Source organism: Chrysemys picta, chromosome 3, assembly GCF_011386835.1.
Source record: "Chrysemys picta bellii isolate R12L10 chromosome 3, ASM1138683v2, whole genome shotgun sequence".
Classification (NCBI taxonomy): Eukaryota; Metazoa; Chordata; order Testudines; family Emydidae; genus Chrysemys; species Chrysemys picta.
The window spans coordinates 150,812,173-150,827,822 of NC_088793.1; the positions used below are offsets into that span (position 1 = coordinate 150,812,173).

General features: G+C 39.7%; 1 protein-coding gene across 15 annotated transcripts in view; it reads right to left on the reverse strand.

Annotated features, from left to right (window-relative positions):
• Nucleotides 1-15,650, reverse strand: part of KIF6 (kinesin family member 6) — a 378,942-nt gene that overhangs the window by 167,385 nt on the left and 195,907 nt on the right. For all 15 annotated transcript variants that reach the window (XR_010599843.1, XR_010599844.1, XM_042848514.2 and 12 more), the window contains 3 exons: nucleotides 4,263-4,368; nucleotides 3,218-3,359; nucleotides 811-1,023 (listed from right to left, as the gene is read on the reverse strand). Coding sequence is in view for 13 of the 15 variants with exons in the window: in XM_042848514.2 (XP_042704448.2) it covers nucleotides 811-1,023; nucleotides 3,218-3,359; nucleotides 4,263-4,368 (461 nt within the window). In the remaining 2 variants the exon portion in view is untranslated. The remainder of the gene's footprint in view (nucleotides 1-810; nucleotides 1,024-3,217; nucleotides 3,360-4,262; nucleotides 4,369-15,650) is intronic.

The window sequence follows — 15,650 nt, forward strand, 5'->3', positions numbered from 1 at the left end:
CCATTTCCTAATCTCCTTTGGCAAGGTTGCATTCTTGAACACTCCTCCTTCCCCATGATGATTTAAGTGCTTTTTCATAGAAAGTTCCAGCATATGAAAATATAAGCACTCTGGTTTTGTTCTTACAAACCAGTGTCCCAGTTCAGCAAAGTTGTTAAGACTTCAGTGAAACTACTCACATGCTTCAAGTTAGTTCCCTGCTGAATTAACTTGCTAAACAGAGGTCCAAGTTTGATTCCATTAACACTATAATGATAAAAATCATTACAATGGTTCATTAAAAATGTCAAATAAAACCAAACATGTTCTATATAATGTGGAACACTGAGGAGATTTACTTTTAAAGGTTAAGCACTGAATCTTGTGTGGTGCTATATAGCTGGAGACAGAACTAATCAACCTTCTTTTCACCTGAAGAGAGGATTACTTTCCTATTTTGAAGGACAAAATTTGAAACCTACTTTCTGGCCCTTACCACTAATCATAACTGTTTATCTTGTTTTAGTTAAGTCAGTAGTTTGAGCTTCCATGGGAAGGATGTCATCTCCTGGATTATATTACAAATGAAGTTCTCAACATTCATTTACGTTTCCAACATTTGAGTCCTATCAGCATATTAAGTTACCTGTGCATTGAGGTGGCCTGAAATCAAGGTAATTATATTTGTGAAGTGAAGGACAAAAGCAAATGAGCACAAGAATGCTGATGCTGAAAGTAAAACTCCCCTGTCCTAATCCACACCTAAGAATGATACATTTAAAGTCATAATGTGAGAACTGGATACTGGCACATATAATTCATTTCACTAACCTGTTCGCCTGGGAAGAAAAGCAGATCTATGTACTGAGGAGCTGAAATCTTGTGTATCTTTCACATTAACACAGGCAGATGGCCTCTGACCTTCTTCCAAGCTTATAGAAAGGGAACTTTCCGAGACTGCAAGACCACTAGACCCAGTGTTGAGCTGAAAGAGGGCATCCTGTGCTTTCTTTTTTTCTTTCTTTAACATACTTACTAGAATATCTGCAGAACATTTTAAGGAAATTAGCTGGGATCTCCTTTCCATAAATAATAATCCACTCTCTCCGTAGGCCACTTGCTCATACAGGTAGTCTTGTAGAACTGAATGGAACTAGTCACATATGGAAGGCCTATTCATGTGAATATGGATTGCAGGGTTAGGCCCATACGTTATGTCTATGTATTCACACTTATCTTTCCAAATAACCAATTCAATTTGTCCTGAGCACTAGTAAGATGACATTAGTGAGTGGTATAAATGGCTATGGCCAATCCACGTTTGGATAAAAGCAATAAATACTGTAAGGTTCTGTACAAAAATAGAAATATTAAATTCTAGTTACTCTTTCAAAATGGGTGACATTCCCTTTATTAAGTTGGGTAACATTGCAACATCAATTAGACCCTGCAGATTTCCCCAGTCAAATTTAAATCATATAAGCCAGAAATCTTAAACTTTATAGGAAGACTGTCAAGCACACCACAATAGAAAGGATTATAAAACACAAAACAGGGTTTTAAAGAAATTCCTGCCAATTACATATATATTTTTTAGAAAGACCTTTGACATAAAAACACTTTAAATGAAGGAATGCAGGGGTTTTCTGATGGAATTCACTACACATTTAGCAAAAACAAAAAGGTAACATGAATCCCTATAAAGTTGATGAGATTTTTTCATTTTGTGTCTAATTTATCTGATAAATACATGGAAAAAATCTGGGCAAGGTGTGAGGAATTAGAATTATCAAGTTGATTAGGTGGCAAAAATTATTTGTCTTACAAATTGGTTCTTATCATAGTTTTTATAGTGTGCATAAAGACAAGAAGGATCTTTTACGGTTTATGGCAGGAGAGCCTCCAAGTCCTCGGTAGTTTTATTGCACCAATCATTATGTTAATTTTTAAAAGTAAATTGTAAAATTATTTAGGCTTCAAAATCCACTTACTGTTCCTTGCATGCTAGTTCTGATTTTAACTTTTAATATTTCAATTCCCCGTATACAGCTCTAATTAAAATTGATGGATGCAATGAATTCCTTCCTTGCACTTCCATAAACAAAGCCACATATGCATAACTGGGGCGAGTGCATCTGACTCTATTAATTGCGTATTTTGTTGTTTTATTACAAATATTTTATCAATTTAATGATTTATTTCAAGAAGACTCTCTTCTGAGCTAAAATAAGAAACTTTTAAAAGGTGTTAAGTCAATTTTATAGCCAAATTAACTAGACAGTTTATCCTTTCAAAATAAACATTTGGCTCTTGTGAAGGATGCAGCAGACTAAAAGGCTTCCCTACCATTTGATTTCATCAGGGTAAAGCAAGCTACCAGTCTGAAGTACAACCCATTCACACTTGATATACTAAATCTGTGAGTAATTGTTGAACACAAAGAATGCAGTTAATCTTGTTTTTAATAATGCTAAAGAATCTCTGCTTGCTATAAACTTGAAAGCTATTTGTCAATTTTCTGCCATTGTTCAAGTTTTGTCCACAGATCAGCCACAAACTCAGGGACATGGTGACGCTGTGGTCTGCCTGCAGTTTTATCAGCCAGCTAAAAATAACTGCCCTTTCTTCATTTTGCTAAGCTACAGCAACTCATATGTTTCCCATGAGGCAGTAAAGTGGACACAGCACATATGAGTAGTTTAATTTTTGTTATACAATATAAAGGCTCAGCTTTAGTTTAAATGTTAAAGTTGGATGTAGAAAGCACACATTTTACATTTAATCTAAAAGAAGAGAGTCCAGTAGTCCCTGAAGCAGCATTTCATTTGGCTAAAAATAACAATACAGGAAATTCTATTCTTTGTAAGGTAATAAATTGTTCTTTATATAGCATCACAGTTTTCTATGCTAGACCCAGTTTATCATTTTCTGGAAGAGAGTTTACTAGACATGAGCCTGAACCACAACTTTTGGATCTGGATCAGAATTTCCCAAAACCCCAGCGTATTTGGATCCAGGATTTTGATTCCGTTCATAACAGAAACAGGGACCAAGTGCAACAATGGGATTCTGATAAAGAGTGGTAGGAGACTCTTAGATTAAGAATGTGGATTGATACATCAATCTGAAAGGGAAGAAATTCTTTGCAGATCACCATCTCCCATTTCATACACACCCACACCTCAGATTGCAGCCAGATTAGTTTAAATCCAAATAAATCCTGTTTCATAAAGGATACTGATTTCATTATCTCTTTGGTGCAGAAGGTCTCTCAACTTCTTTAACTCCTCTTTCTTCTCTGGGGTATTAGTATCTTCACCTCCAGTGATGTCTGGGGACAGCAGATGTCTGTCAGGAATGTTTGTACGATTTATCAGTTGCTATGAAATAAAATAAAAAGAGTTCTGGGTTCTTGTCACTCTATCCTCATCCGATTCATTTCTCCCTATCCCTGCGTGACTGTTTACCTATGCTAGCGGATTTGAGATTTCAGGATTTCTGAAAAGCAAAATCCCACCACTGGTAGACTGCAAAGCAATAAGTACTGAGTTAACTATGAGATATCTCCTGATTTCCACTGATCAGTTTTCCTCAATAAAAATATCTAAGCCTTACACATCTTTCTCTGGTATGGAACTCCCACTGTAGTAAGGAAAAAAGCAACATCAACTGGGTATTAATTCCTCGTCATCTAGATATCAAATTCAGGGACAGCGTTTTATACTTTACTGTATCAGAAAATTGCGGAAGCTTTTATAGCAGAGCATAAACAAAACCAAAAAATATACCCCATGTTCAATTTATTCCCTTGCTACTCCTCACCCTGTATATATCTTGTGTGCAGTATATCCCAGCATAGCATATAACCAGAACAGTTGATGCAGCTGGTTCAGTGACACAAACCCTCTTTTCTGATATCTTCCTGGGAGTAACTAGTCTAACGTAAAGCTCCTTATTAGCTGCATATATACTTGGATATACTCTCTATCCATTTACAGATTACTTCAGCACAGCAATTCCTGTAAATTCCAGTCCTCTCTATCACTCGCTCCTCCTCTAATACCCTTTGGTTATTCCTTTTAGCTCCTTCAGATTCTTGCTGCATATTTTCCGGTTATTATTCCAAACCATTCCAATTCTTCAAGCATTTCTCGGCCTGAATACACTCCCTTCTTCTCCATAGCTTCATGGTTGCTTCTCAGCTCTCTCTCCCCTGTGTCCTCTAATATTTCTAGTTCATTCTTAGGGCTCTCTGCACTTCCTTGTATATGTACAGAATATACCTTTATGTAATTGAAACAGTGCTTGATCTTGCGCATATCAGCTCCAACATCCAGCATGCTCTCAGGATCAGGATCTTCCAGAAACGTTTTAATTATCTCCTCCAGCCTGAAAGCACATAATAGGCAAAAATAACAAATATAATCTTTGAGGGAACTTAAAAATTCTCATAAGAACAGGCAACATTGACTCAAGCTAGGAATGTGTTTCAGAGTTGCCAAGTTTACTGCTTTTCCCAGTAGACTCTTGGTTTGGGTGTCCATTCTATTAGTCTACTTGAAAACACAAGCAATCAACTTCTTGTTTTTGGTGCTAGACTCTGAGCTTAACATGGGAGGGATCACAAATGATTCAGATAATGCTTTATGTATGCTAATAAATAGTTTGGGGACTAAAATGTTTAAAAGTAATCTTCTGTTTTCCTGATTTCTCTCATAATTTAATTTTTCCATAATCAGTTTCCTTATGCTCTCTCACAAGACATAATTCTAAGACTAGTGCTTTGGATGCTTTCTGCCTGTATTTTTGCTAGGAAGTATATGAAACTTAATAATTTAGGTTGCATTCATAAAATTCTCAGCCCCCACCATCATGTAGGGCAATGTCATTTTTTGGATCTCAGTTTCTCTATATACCCCAAAGACCCATTGTTTCTCTTCCTATTGCTGAAATGTATTAAACATTTTATTCATTTATTGATAGGGGCTGAGCCTGCAGTCTTTAGGCAAGAAAAATACCCACTGAAGTCAGTGTGTGTGTTGCCTACATTAGGACTGCAGGACCAGGCCCATTAAGAAAATCACCGGAGATACAGAAACGTGTCATTGCTCTTTTAGAGTCAAATTATAAGCTATGGCAGGGAAAACCAGCATATGGACCATGAAGTTCTGTGAGTTACAACTCTTGGAATTTCTATAATATCCATGCATCAGCAGATGAGCTTTAAAACCTCTCCCCACTCCTATAGATCAGGCAGTGCCTGAGACCCATATTTCTGTGTGTCCCCCAAGGTAGACAGGATTTCTGTGTGAAAGACTGAAGAGCACGAGGATCTTAGCATGGACACCCAGTGCTTCTGCCTGGACTACTGCCCTAGAATCTCTCTCTCCATACAGGAGCACAGCTTTAGAGCAGCCATGGTTTTCTGCTGGTGGTTGATCGAGAGCCCCCTCTGAGGAAAGGGAGTTCACAACACATGCAGGAACAGGTTCAGCATTAACTTCAGCAGTAAATGCCTGAATGTTTGCAGGGTGTGGGGTAGGTGTGGGAATTGAGGAAGATACCACAGACAGTTACTGTCACCTAGCTCCACCTCTTCCTGACTCCTCAATAGTAGCAAAGCCTCAACCCTGTGGAGTGGGAGGAGAAGGGTTTTTATGGGGTCTGCAGAAAGAGGGCAACATGGTCTAAAGCCACTGCTCCCAACACTTACGTGAGCCTGGTCAGTTTCAGCTAGCTTTTTCTTTCCTGTTTACATTATCAAAGGAGACTATATAGGCAAAATATTTAGTGTATATCATTCATTATATACATGGTCACTGACACCAAATGCTTGGCAAATGGACCTCTACAAATTCAAGAAGAGTGCTCTTGTTAGCTTAATTCTCAACCCACACCAAATTACCATAACCAACAGAGCCTCAAAAAATGCAGGCAAGAGCTACTTTCTCTTCTAAATTCATGCATGTCTGAAATTTTTCTAATTCCTCTGCTCATCCATAAAATTAAGCAACCATGTTAATGGAATTAGAGTTTCTGCCCTGAAAAAACAAGGAGTCTGGTGGCACCTTAAAGACTAACAGATTTATTTGGGCATAAGCTTTCGTGAGTTAAAACCTCACTTCTTCGGATGCATCCGAAGAAGTGAGGTTTTAACTCACGAAAGCTTATGCCCAAATAAATCTGTTAGTCTTTAAGGTGCCACCAGACTCCTTGTTGTTTTTGTAGATACAGACTAACACGGCTACCCCCTGATACTTGCCCTGAAAAAGAACAGTTTATTGCTAACAAATACATGCTGAGACCAGTAAGGCACACTCTTGGATCCCATTAAACCAAAATGTGGGCATGTCATAAATATAAAGGGAAGGGTAACCACCTTTCTGTATACAGTACTATAAAATCCCTCCTGGCCAGAGGCACAAAATCCTTTTACCTGTAAAGGGTTAAGAAGCTCAGGTAACCTAGCTGGCACCTGACTAAAAGGACGAATAAGGGGACAAGATACTTTCAAATCTGGAAAGGGGGAAAAAGCTTTGTTTTGTCTGTCTGTTCTGTGTGCTTGCTGGAGACAGATCAAGAAGGCAAGCAATCCAACTCAATTAGAATTAGTAAGTAATAATAAGGGAATGCGTTAGCTTACTTTTATTTTGGCTTGTGATTTTCCTTGTCTAGAGGGAGGTTTTGTCTAGAGGGAGGTTTATTTGTAACTTTAATGTTTTGCCTAGAGGGGAGATCCTCTATGTTCTTGAGTCTTTTGTTATCCTGTAAAGTACTTACCATCCCGATTTTACAGAGGTAATTCTTTTACCTTTTCTTTAATTAAAATTCTTCTTTTAAGAACCTGATTGATTTTTCATCGTTTTAAGATCCAAGGGTTTCGGTCTGTGTTCACCTGTACCAATTTGTGAGGATATTATTCTCAAGCCTCCCCAGGAAAAGGGGTGTAGGGGTTTGGGGGATTATTCTCAAGCCTGCCCAGGAAAAGGGGTGTGGGACTCAGGGGGGGTATTTGGGGAAGGTAGGGCTCCAAGTGGCCCTCCCTAAATGTTTGTTTAAATCACTTGGTGGTGGCAGCGTTACTTAATCCAAGGAATAGGGAGTTCTTAACCTAAATTGGTAGAAATAAGTTTAGGGGGTCTTCATGCAGGTCCCCATGTCTGTACCCTAAAGTTCAGAGTGGGGAGGGAACCCTGACAGGGCAGGATCCTGCAAGTTCATAGAGCACCCACTGAAGTCAGGGTGAATTGTATGTGCAAAGGGCTTAAAGGATTGGGCCATTTAAAACATCTATTTACATTAGTTAGACACAAAGTGTCCCTAGAATTACAGGTATTTATTTCTCAAGCTGAAGCAGAGCAGAGATTATTGAGTAATAAAGACCAGAATATTAGTTTTAATTATTGCTACATTTATCGGTCTCTATGAATAAGCATTCAATCCCACAAGTGGGAACCTTACTGGTAATTTCAGCAGATAGGCCAAGAAATAAATGGACATGGGAACTATCCCCTCACACCTACAAGTGGCCTCTGTGTGTCATGATTGGGAAAGGTGGAGAAGCCTATATTGCAACTGCCAGTGCTATAGCTAGTCTATGGATAAACAAAAGCATTCAGTATCTAGCACTACGTCTGGCAGTATACCAGGGCCACCCAGAGGGGGGGGGGGGCAAGTGGGGCAATTTGCCCCTGGCCCCGCAGGGGCCCCGCAAGCCCTGGCCGAGAATCCCTTTTCTGGCTAGAGGCGCCTTTTTACTTACCCAGCGGCGGTCCGGGTCTTCGGCGGCATTTCAGCAGAGGGGGGCCCTTCAGTTGGCATTCGGCGGCATTTCAGCGGCAGGTCCTTCAGTGCTGCCGAAGACGCGGCGCGACTGAAGGACCCGCCGCCGCTGCAGACTTGGAGCGCCGCCCGGTGAGTATGTCCGCTCCCCTGCTTTGCCCCAGGCCCCCTGAATCCTCTGGGTGGCCCTGCAGTATACTGAGCACTACATTAACCACATTTAATAAGAGAAACATTCCAAAACTATTTTCTCCTAATTTTACGCACTAGGGTCAGATCCTCAATGTGAGGTCATTTAATGCTACTACAACATGGCAGTAACCTTGAACTGTAAATAAAAGAATAGGCATTTCAGCTATACCCTGATTGCCTCAGTTGGCAGAGACTTAGGCTATGGGAATCAATCCAAAAACATTTGTCAGCTAGAAGCTTGCAACAAGATCATCAAGTTAACCTTGCAGGGAGTTACTAAGAATATTTTAGGAGAAAAGAGAACAGTAAGGCAAGGGAGAAGAGAGAGCATGAATTTGTCCCAAGCGACTGTTCTGTCTAATTTAGTTTCCTATTTACAAATTAGGTGAGTAGTAAATATGAATGTGAGGTGGTATTTTCTCCCTCCTCCATTACCTGTCACCCACTTGAGATTTCCAGCATTTTAAAAAACCGCAACTGCCCAATTCACTTTTTGTGGCTTGAAGACCACACATTCACTGGAGCCAAAGTGGATTTTAGTGCCAGATGGACTGATTCAACTTTGCTGTAGCAGAACCTAGATTAGAAGTGGTTAACCAACTAAGCCTTTTTGCCACTTCTAAAGAACAGTACTTCTTCAGTGTGTTTTAATATAGACCTTTATGCCAAAGAGGAAGAATTTCCTGAACCAAAAATGAAATGGAATTTTTTGCCAAAGGGAAAAGGAATGGAAAAGGCCCTCAAAACACACAATTAAGCACAAGAACTAAAACAAGCTTTCAGATTTATATTCTGACTATTAAAGACAAACAACATCATGAATATTAATTTCTGTGCACACAGCAAAAAAAAAAAAAAAATTTAATGGAGATATCCCATCTCCTGGAACTGGAAGGGACCTTGAAAGGTCATCGAGTCTAGCCCCCTGCCTTCACTAGCAGGACCAAGTACCCATTTTGCCCCAGATTCCTAAGTGGTCCCTTCAAGGATTGAACTCACAACCCTGGGTTTAGCAGGCCAATGCTCAAACCACTGAGCTATCCCTTCCCCCAAGCACAGACACCTTTTAACAGGAGAGAATTAAAGGACCGAGCTTCTTAGGTAAATATATAGCCAGATGACAAAAAGGATAGAAATCAGAACATACTGGGAGTTCTGCCAGTGGATTAAATTATTAAACAAAGGTAAAAATAAATTGATGATGCGATGCAGATGCAGTCTGAGGTTTCTCTTCCTGCTGAACATATCTTAAGTCCACTGAGCTAAATTTTCAGAATGATTTATCAATGAAGGGACCATGGAAATAATTTAAATACTAGTTATATAATGCCATGATTTAAGGCTTTACAGGAGACAACAAAGCTATTCCTCCCCCCCAAAGTGCTCACAGTTTAAATGAGAAAGATAACACAAATAATGACAACAGCGCACAGGACCAGAGGAGGGAGGAGAAGAGACAAGAGAAAATAAGAAGAGAGAGTGGGATACTGACCTTAGACCAACAAACTTTTGTACATTAATTTCTTTTTTTTAAAAAGCTATACATGTATGTGTTTAAATTGTCAGGTAAGAGCAGGAAGGTAACTCTTGTCAAGGGGATTCCCAAAAAGATGGCTCAGAAGCAGTGGATAAGTTATGGCACAAAGGCTTCAACTTTATTTAATAAACAATAAAAATGTAAATAAATGAATGAAGGGAATGAATATGGTTTTTGCAACAAAGAGTGGTGGTAGCTGCTCAATTCAATCATGAGCCACCACTTATCTGGCCACCCAGTCAAAGATATTCTCTTGCCCACCCTAGGCCTGGATATGTCTCTGCTAGAGCATCTCTCAGCCCCAGCTACACACCAAAGCCTACAATTCTAGGAGATATATAACCTCCCTATGGCCTAGCCCCAACAGCCGAATAATTTTATCCTCCTCCAAAGACGGCCTGTCCACAAAGCTATGATGCAACATGGAACTTGTGAACATGATTCTGGCTTGACCCAAGCAGAAATGAAAATGCAACGTTTAGTTAACATAACATACAAGTGACAGTTACACACCCATATGTTATCTCAATGCAAAACACCACTTATTCCCCTAGCACAGAGGCAGATGGGTGGGAGGGGAAACCTTGCTGCAGCAGGGGAGCCGGAATTGCTTTTTGGTCCTCCAAAGCTCATTCTTGACAGGGGGCTGGTACTAGCTGCCCTCTGGTCATAAAGAAGGCTCCTTAGGGCTAGAAGAGTGACCAAAGGCAGACAGCGAGGAAGGATGGTCCAGTGGCTAGGGAGCTAGCCTGAGAATTAGCTATAGACTTTGTGTGACCTTGACCAAGTCATTTAATCACTGTGCCGCAGTTTCCCAGGGCTAAAATGGGAATATTAGCACTGTCCTAGTTCACAGGGTTGTGAAGGATCACTATATGAAAAGATTCGGAGGCCCTCAAATATTATGGTAATGAAGGCCCTATGAGTATGACAGACAGATAGATAAAATGGCCCAGCCCAACACAAAGCTGGGCCATGGTGTGTCAGGAGGGAAAGGATCCCCTAGCATCCAAGCAGGAAACCCCCCCCAGCAAATCCAGCCTAGCTGGCCACTGCCACATAAGGTAGGTGACTGAGCTGAATTAGCACAGAAAGCAAAAGGAAAGCCACCCCTGTCCCTTTTTTCAGGGAAAAGTTGATCTCAGTCAGTTAATTATAGTTAACAAAACATAAGAATATAAAAAGAGAACAAAGTTTCTCAGCTCAGGGTTTCTAATTCAGCCCTGGGCTCAGAGACTAGCCTTCTCCTAGGCAGTCTCTGTCCTCTTGTTCCTGGATCAGCTATCTTTTACAGCCCCTCTGTGGAGCACCTGGGTGAGCCTAATTATTCTTAACTTCTTGTTTGCTCAGGTCAGGGTAGTGTCTGCAATAGAAAGTGTCAGAATAAGGATTAGTGGTGAAAAGCTAGACAAAGGAAGAGAGTTTTGAGAATATATTTGAAGGCGGAGTGAGGTTGCTTGGCGTGCAACACATTTTAAATAAAAAGTACATTTTGCGACTGAGCTGTTCTGTTTTACAACGTCTGATCCACTGCTGTGTCCCCTCCAACAGCTCCTTTAGTCTTTGTGCAATCTCTCTCCTGGTCAATTCATCAGTACTCCAGGGAAAAGGTTGTGCTTTTAAACATATGACATAAAACAGATCAAATCAGTCAAAAGATACTGCTAGCACTATCAGAACATTATTTTTTTTTCAGGAATAACATTGTTGCTGACTTCTTCTGCACAGGAGTCATCCAGAATGAGATTTTTCTTCTATACTTGACTTGTATTTATCAAGACACCATCGAGGAATACAGGACTTTAATGTTTCCTATCTTTGTAAGAGACTGATTTGGCAGAAACTCCTGCTTTTTTCCATATTTTCTTTCTTTATTATTTTTTTAAAATGAGCCAATCACAAATTTCTGGGCACTTTTCCATCAATGATTTTAAAAAATGTACCAAATCAATTGATTTGCATTAACTAAAATTAAAGAGCATCAACCCCCAAAGACTAATACAATAATAAAATAATTACAATAAGAAGTTCCTACTCTGATCCACATTCAGGCAAAAGCCTGAGGTCAGAGATAGGCTCTCTACTGTCCCCTGAAAGCCAAGGAATTGAGGAATGCTCATATTAACAGGGGAAGTCAATTCCAGAGTGGAGAGTCCTCCACTGAAAATGCCTTGTCCACAGCCTGCCTGGTGCTCAAATTTAGGATGTTCAAGTATATCAGCTGCTCTCAATTCCCATAGCAAAGGAAGGTAAGGAAAGACACTCTCAGATAACAGAGACTCAACTTCTATCAGGGTTTGTCTACACAGCAAATGGAATCAAAATACCTAGATTAGTTGTACTTCCCACCCTTAGTTATTTCGATGCAAGTTGGTGTGTCAAAACTCTTATTTCAGAATCAAAATGCCCTATTCCAAGATGACTTGTCAATAAAAAAGTGACCAAGTTATATCAAAACAGGACACTTAGAACACTCAGATTCTGAAATAAGTGTCCTATTTTTATATAATTCGGTCATCTTTCTTGCTGATAAGTTTTGTTGGCATGGGGCAATCTTATTCTGAAATAAGAGTGTCCACCCAGATTTGCACTGAAATAATTAAAAGCGTGAGTTACAATCGATTTAGTTATTTATTATGTAAGATTATTTTCTCTGGTCTTCACAAACACAATCTTGCCTTGCTGATATTCACTGAGAATGCTGCAGCTAAGATAATATTCCTAGCCTGTCACTTTGACCATGTCGGCACTCTCTGCATCCCTCCACTGGCTCCCCTTTCTTTATCCTATCAAACGTAAGCTACTGGTCTTCACTTTCAAGGCTTTTCATGGCCTATCCTCCCCCTACCTATCATCTCTCATTCAGTACTGAAAGGTCAACTCCTGCCTGTGACTGACCCATGATGCCAGTCTCTATTGCTCACTTGTTAAATTTTCAAACACACACCTATGTGCTTTCTCCCATGCTGCCCCTCACACCTGGGAGAAGCTCCCTGTAAATATCAGCAAATCTTATTCAATATCCTCCTTAGGACTCTTCTTTGCCATGAGGCCTATAAAAAACTTGAAAATGGCTAGGGTACTGGTGTGCTGAGATCACTACCTGTCATGCTGACCAATACTGTCTCATTTTTTTCCTTGTACTTCCCCGTCTCTTTGTCTGTAGCTCTCTGTTGTCTCTTGTATTTTAGTCATAGTGTAAGCTCTTTGGGGCTCTTCCTACAGCCTCCAGAATAAAAAGGGATCTGGTCCATCATTGGCGCTTCTAGGCCTTATGATAATACAAATAATATTATTATTTCAGTTCCAGTCTCTGTGTACACAAGTTCTTAAGTTTTAAAGGTCAATATCAACACACACTGAATTGCATCAGGAAATGAGTAGGGAGCTAGAGCATAGGTAATAGATTCCCTATAATTAATACAACAAGCAAGTAGGCTGCCACATTCTTCATTAGCTGTAGCTTCTAAGTGGTCTTCAGGGGTATCCATGCAGACACATTTTTCCATACTTTCTTTCTTTATTATTTTTTTAAAATGAGCCAATCACAAATTTCTGGGCACTTTTCCATCAGTGAAGCCACCTCTAAATCCAGAAGTGTCCCTTATGTATTTTTTCCCCCATTTGTTGTTGAGTAAAGGGATTGTCAACTATTAAAGCTCGACCAGTTACCACTAACCTAGTAGCTGCGGCAAGCTCCAAAAGGAGATTTTCAAATCATGGCACTCTTCCCCTCAGGACTGTTGGGTTCTGTCCTAACTGCAGCAGGTCTGGCTCACACTGTTGGAAGCTAGAGTGTGCTGAAGTCAGTTGCCAGAACCCTGCTGCCTCAGGAAGAATAGTTTCCCCCAATAGAAGCTCCCTGGAGGAGGAAGAAAAAATAGTAGCACACAAAGGCCTTTTTCTTTATGAAAAACAGCAGTAAACAAGAAAGAGTTTCTCTCACTTAATGATCATCCAAGAATAATGAACAGAGAACTCAAATGAGTAAGAATCCCCCCACCCTCCCCAATCATCACTTTCTAAACACTCTGCAGTGATTAAGTTTAAGGCCAATTTATAAAATTCATTTAAAGTTGGTCCAGTTACAAGATAGCATACATGGAGCGAAGCATAGGGATGTGGCATTAAGTGTTTAAGACAGCAAAAAACAACAGCAGCAGCAACAACAAAAAGTAGGTTATACTTTCCTGAGCCAACAGCTTGTCTTTAAGGTGAACTGCAAAACAAAAAAATATAAAAAATACTCCTCCTGCCTGGTGTATAAAGAGGCTCTGGGTTAGTTTTTATATCTGGGTTTGTTTTTTCAGTTTAGTATCAAGAATATCTGGCCCTCGCTTTTCACTTTGGCCTTTTTTTATACATTTCTCACTGGTGCTAAACTGTATTTCCACTGGTATTAGTAGCATTGTGTAGATGACTGATTTAGCATTGTGTCAAGCACTGAGCAGTATTAGGGATGTGTACACTGCAAATGAAGGTGTGATTGTAGCACAGGTAGATATACCTGCACTAGTGTTAATCTAACAATAGTGGTGTTAAAATTGTAGTGTAGGCCAGGCAAGTTGCAGTTCTAACATGAGTTTGCTGGTGGAGGTAAGCCCTAGGATAGACCCCTACCAGCTAATATGTGTTAAAATACAAATTGCTCTGTCTACAGTAGGGTTTTAGCAGGTGCTACCCAACACGATTCCCAGTGTACACATAGCCAGAGGGTGGAGAGGACGCTGAATCGTAGCCTTGGGAGAGCTGCAGCTCTCATGTGAGAGGATCACTGAGGTCTTCCAAAAATATTCCAAAAGGCCTTGTCCTCACACCAAAAATCAATCATAAATAAAAATAGGAAGAAGATTGGATCTGATATTCTGAATGTACAAATAAAGCTGAAAGTTTATTTTGGATTTTTGTGTGTGAAGAAAAAACAACAAAACATGTTACGAGACTGTCTTTATATATCATAAAGGAACATCAGAAGGGCACAATCTTTTTTTCCTCTTCTTTTCAGTTTGATTTCAAAGGACTTCAGTTGTTTCTCCTGATAACTAGAGTGACAACACTAAAGTGAAAGTTTTGACAGAAACACAAAGTCCTTTCTAATGACTTCACCTTTTCCCCCTTGTCTTGTTTTTCTTTTGCCTTTCCCTCCATCTTATGCCATTCCTAATATCCCATATTTTTTACAAGTATTAAGTAACTCTTTGGTCTTTTATTACCCTCTTCTTTATAATGCTCTTATGTTGTAAATGCAGACATTTCTAAGCACTCAGCAGTTACAGACAGTTTTACAATATCAACTTTACCTCTGTTCTACTACCGTCCATGCTCTCATGAGCTCTTCCTTAATTAAGCCTGCCTATCAACACCTTAGTCATATCACACACAAAACCACGAAAGCTGCCTATCCATATTACCTCAGATGGGAGGCAGGTTCTATGATAGTCCAACTGAAAGACAATCAGCTGATATCTGCTATACTGCAGTGTTATCCTCTTTAACAACTGATTTTTACCTCTTTAAACAATATTCAATATGCATTTCCAGTTCTGAACCAGTCGGGCATGTTTTTATGAACCAGGATGCAAATAACACAGCTGAAATACATCAGAGAAAGCACCATCAGCCAGTTTTTACATGATTTTTTAAAGTTTAGAGCTTTCAATAATATGTAACATGCAGGGTCTCAAAACACAGGGGCAAGAATTCAAGACTTCTAGGGATTTTGGAAGCCCTCGTTTTGCCCTTGCCTTGTGTGCGATGATTCATTTGTGGGAGCTCTTGCCTTTTAACCACAGACCACTGGTACCGTATATCACATATAAAAGTGGAGTTCAGTTAAAGAACAATGAATTCACAATTTAGTGTCAGCTCTGGATTCTATGACATGTGAACCTGAAATCCAAGACTATGAAAAACAGGCTCTAAACAAAAGAAGCTACTGAAACATTTTTGAGGTCATTAGATGGGTTATTTTCACAAAATCGTCTAAGAGGAGTAGGCAGAAATTCAGTTTGTTCACTATAAACTTTGCAGTAGGGTCTCTGGCCTGCTACTGTTAACTCATACCATGCACTTCTAGTCCATTATGGCAGAGAATTCTTTTTGAAAAATGTTTTAACTGTTATAATGATCCTAGTGCATAAAGGAACCAAGAATTCAAGTC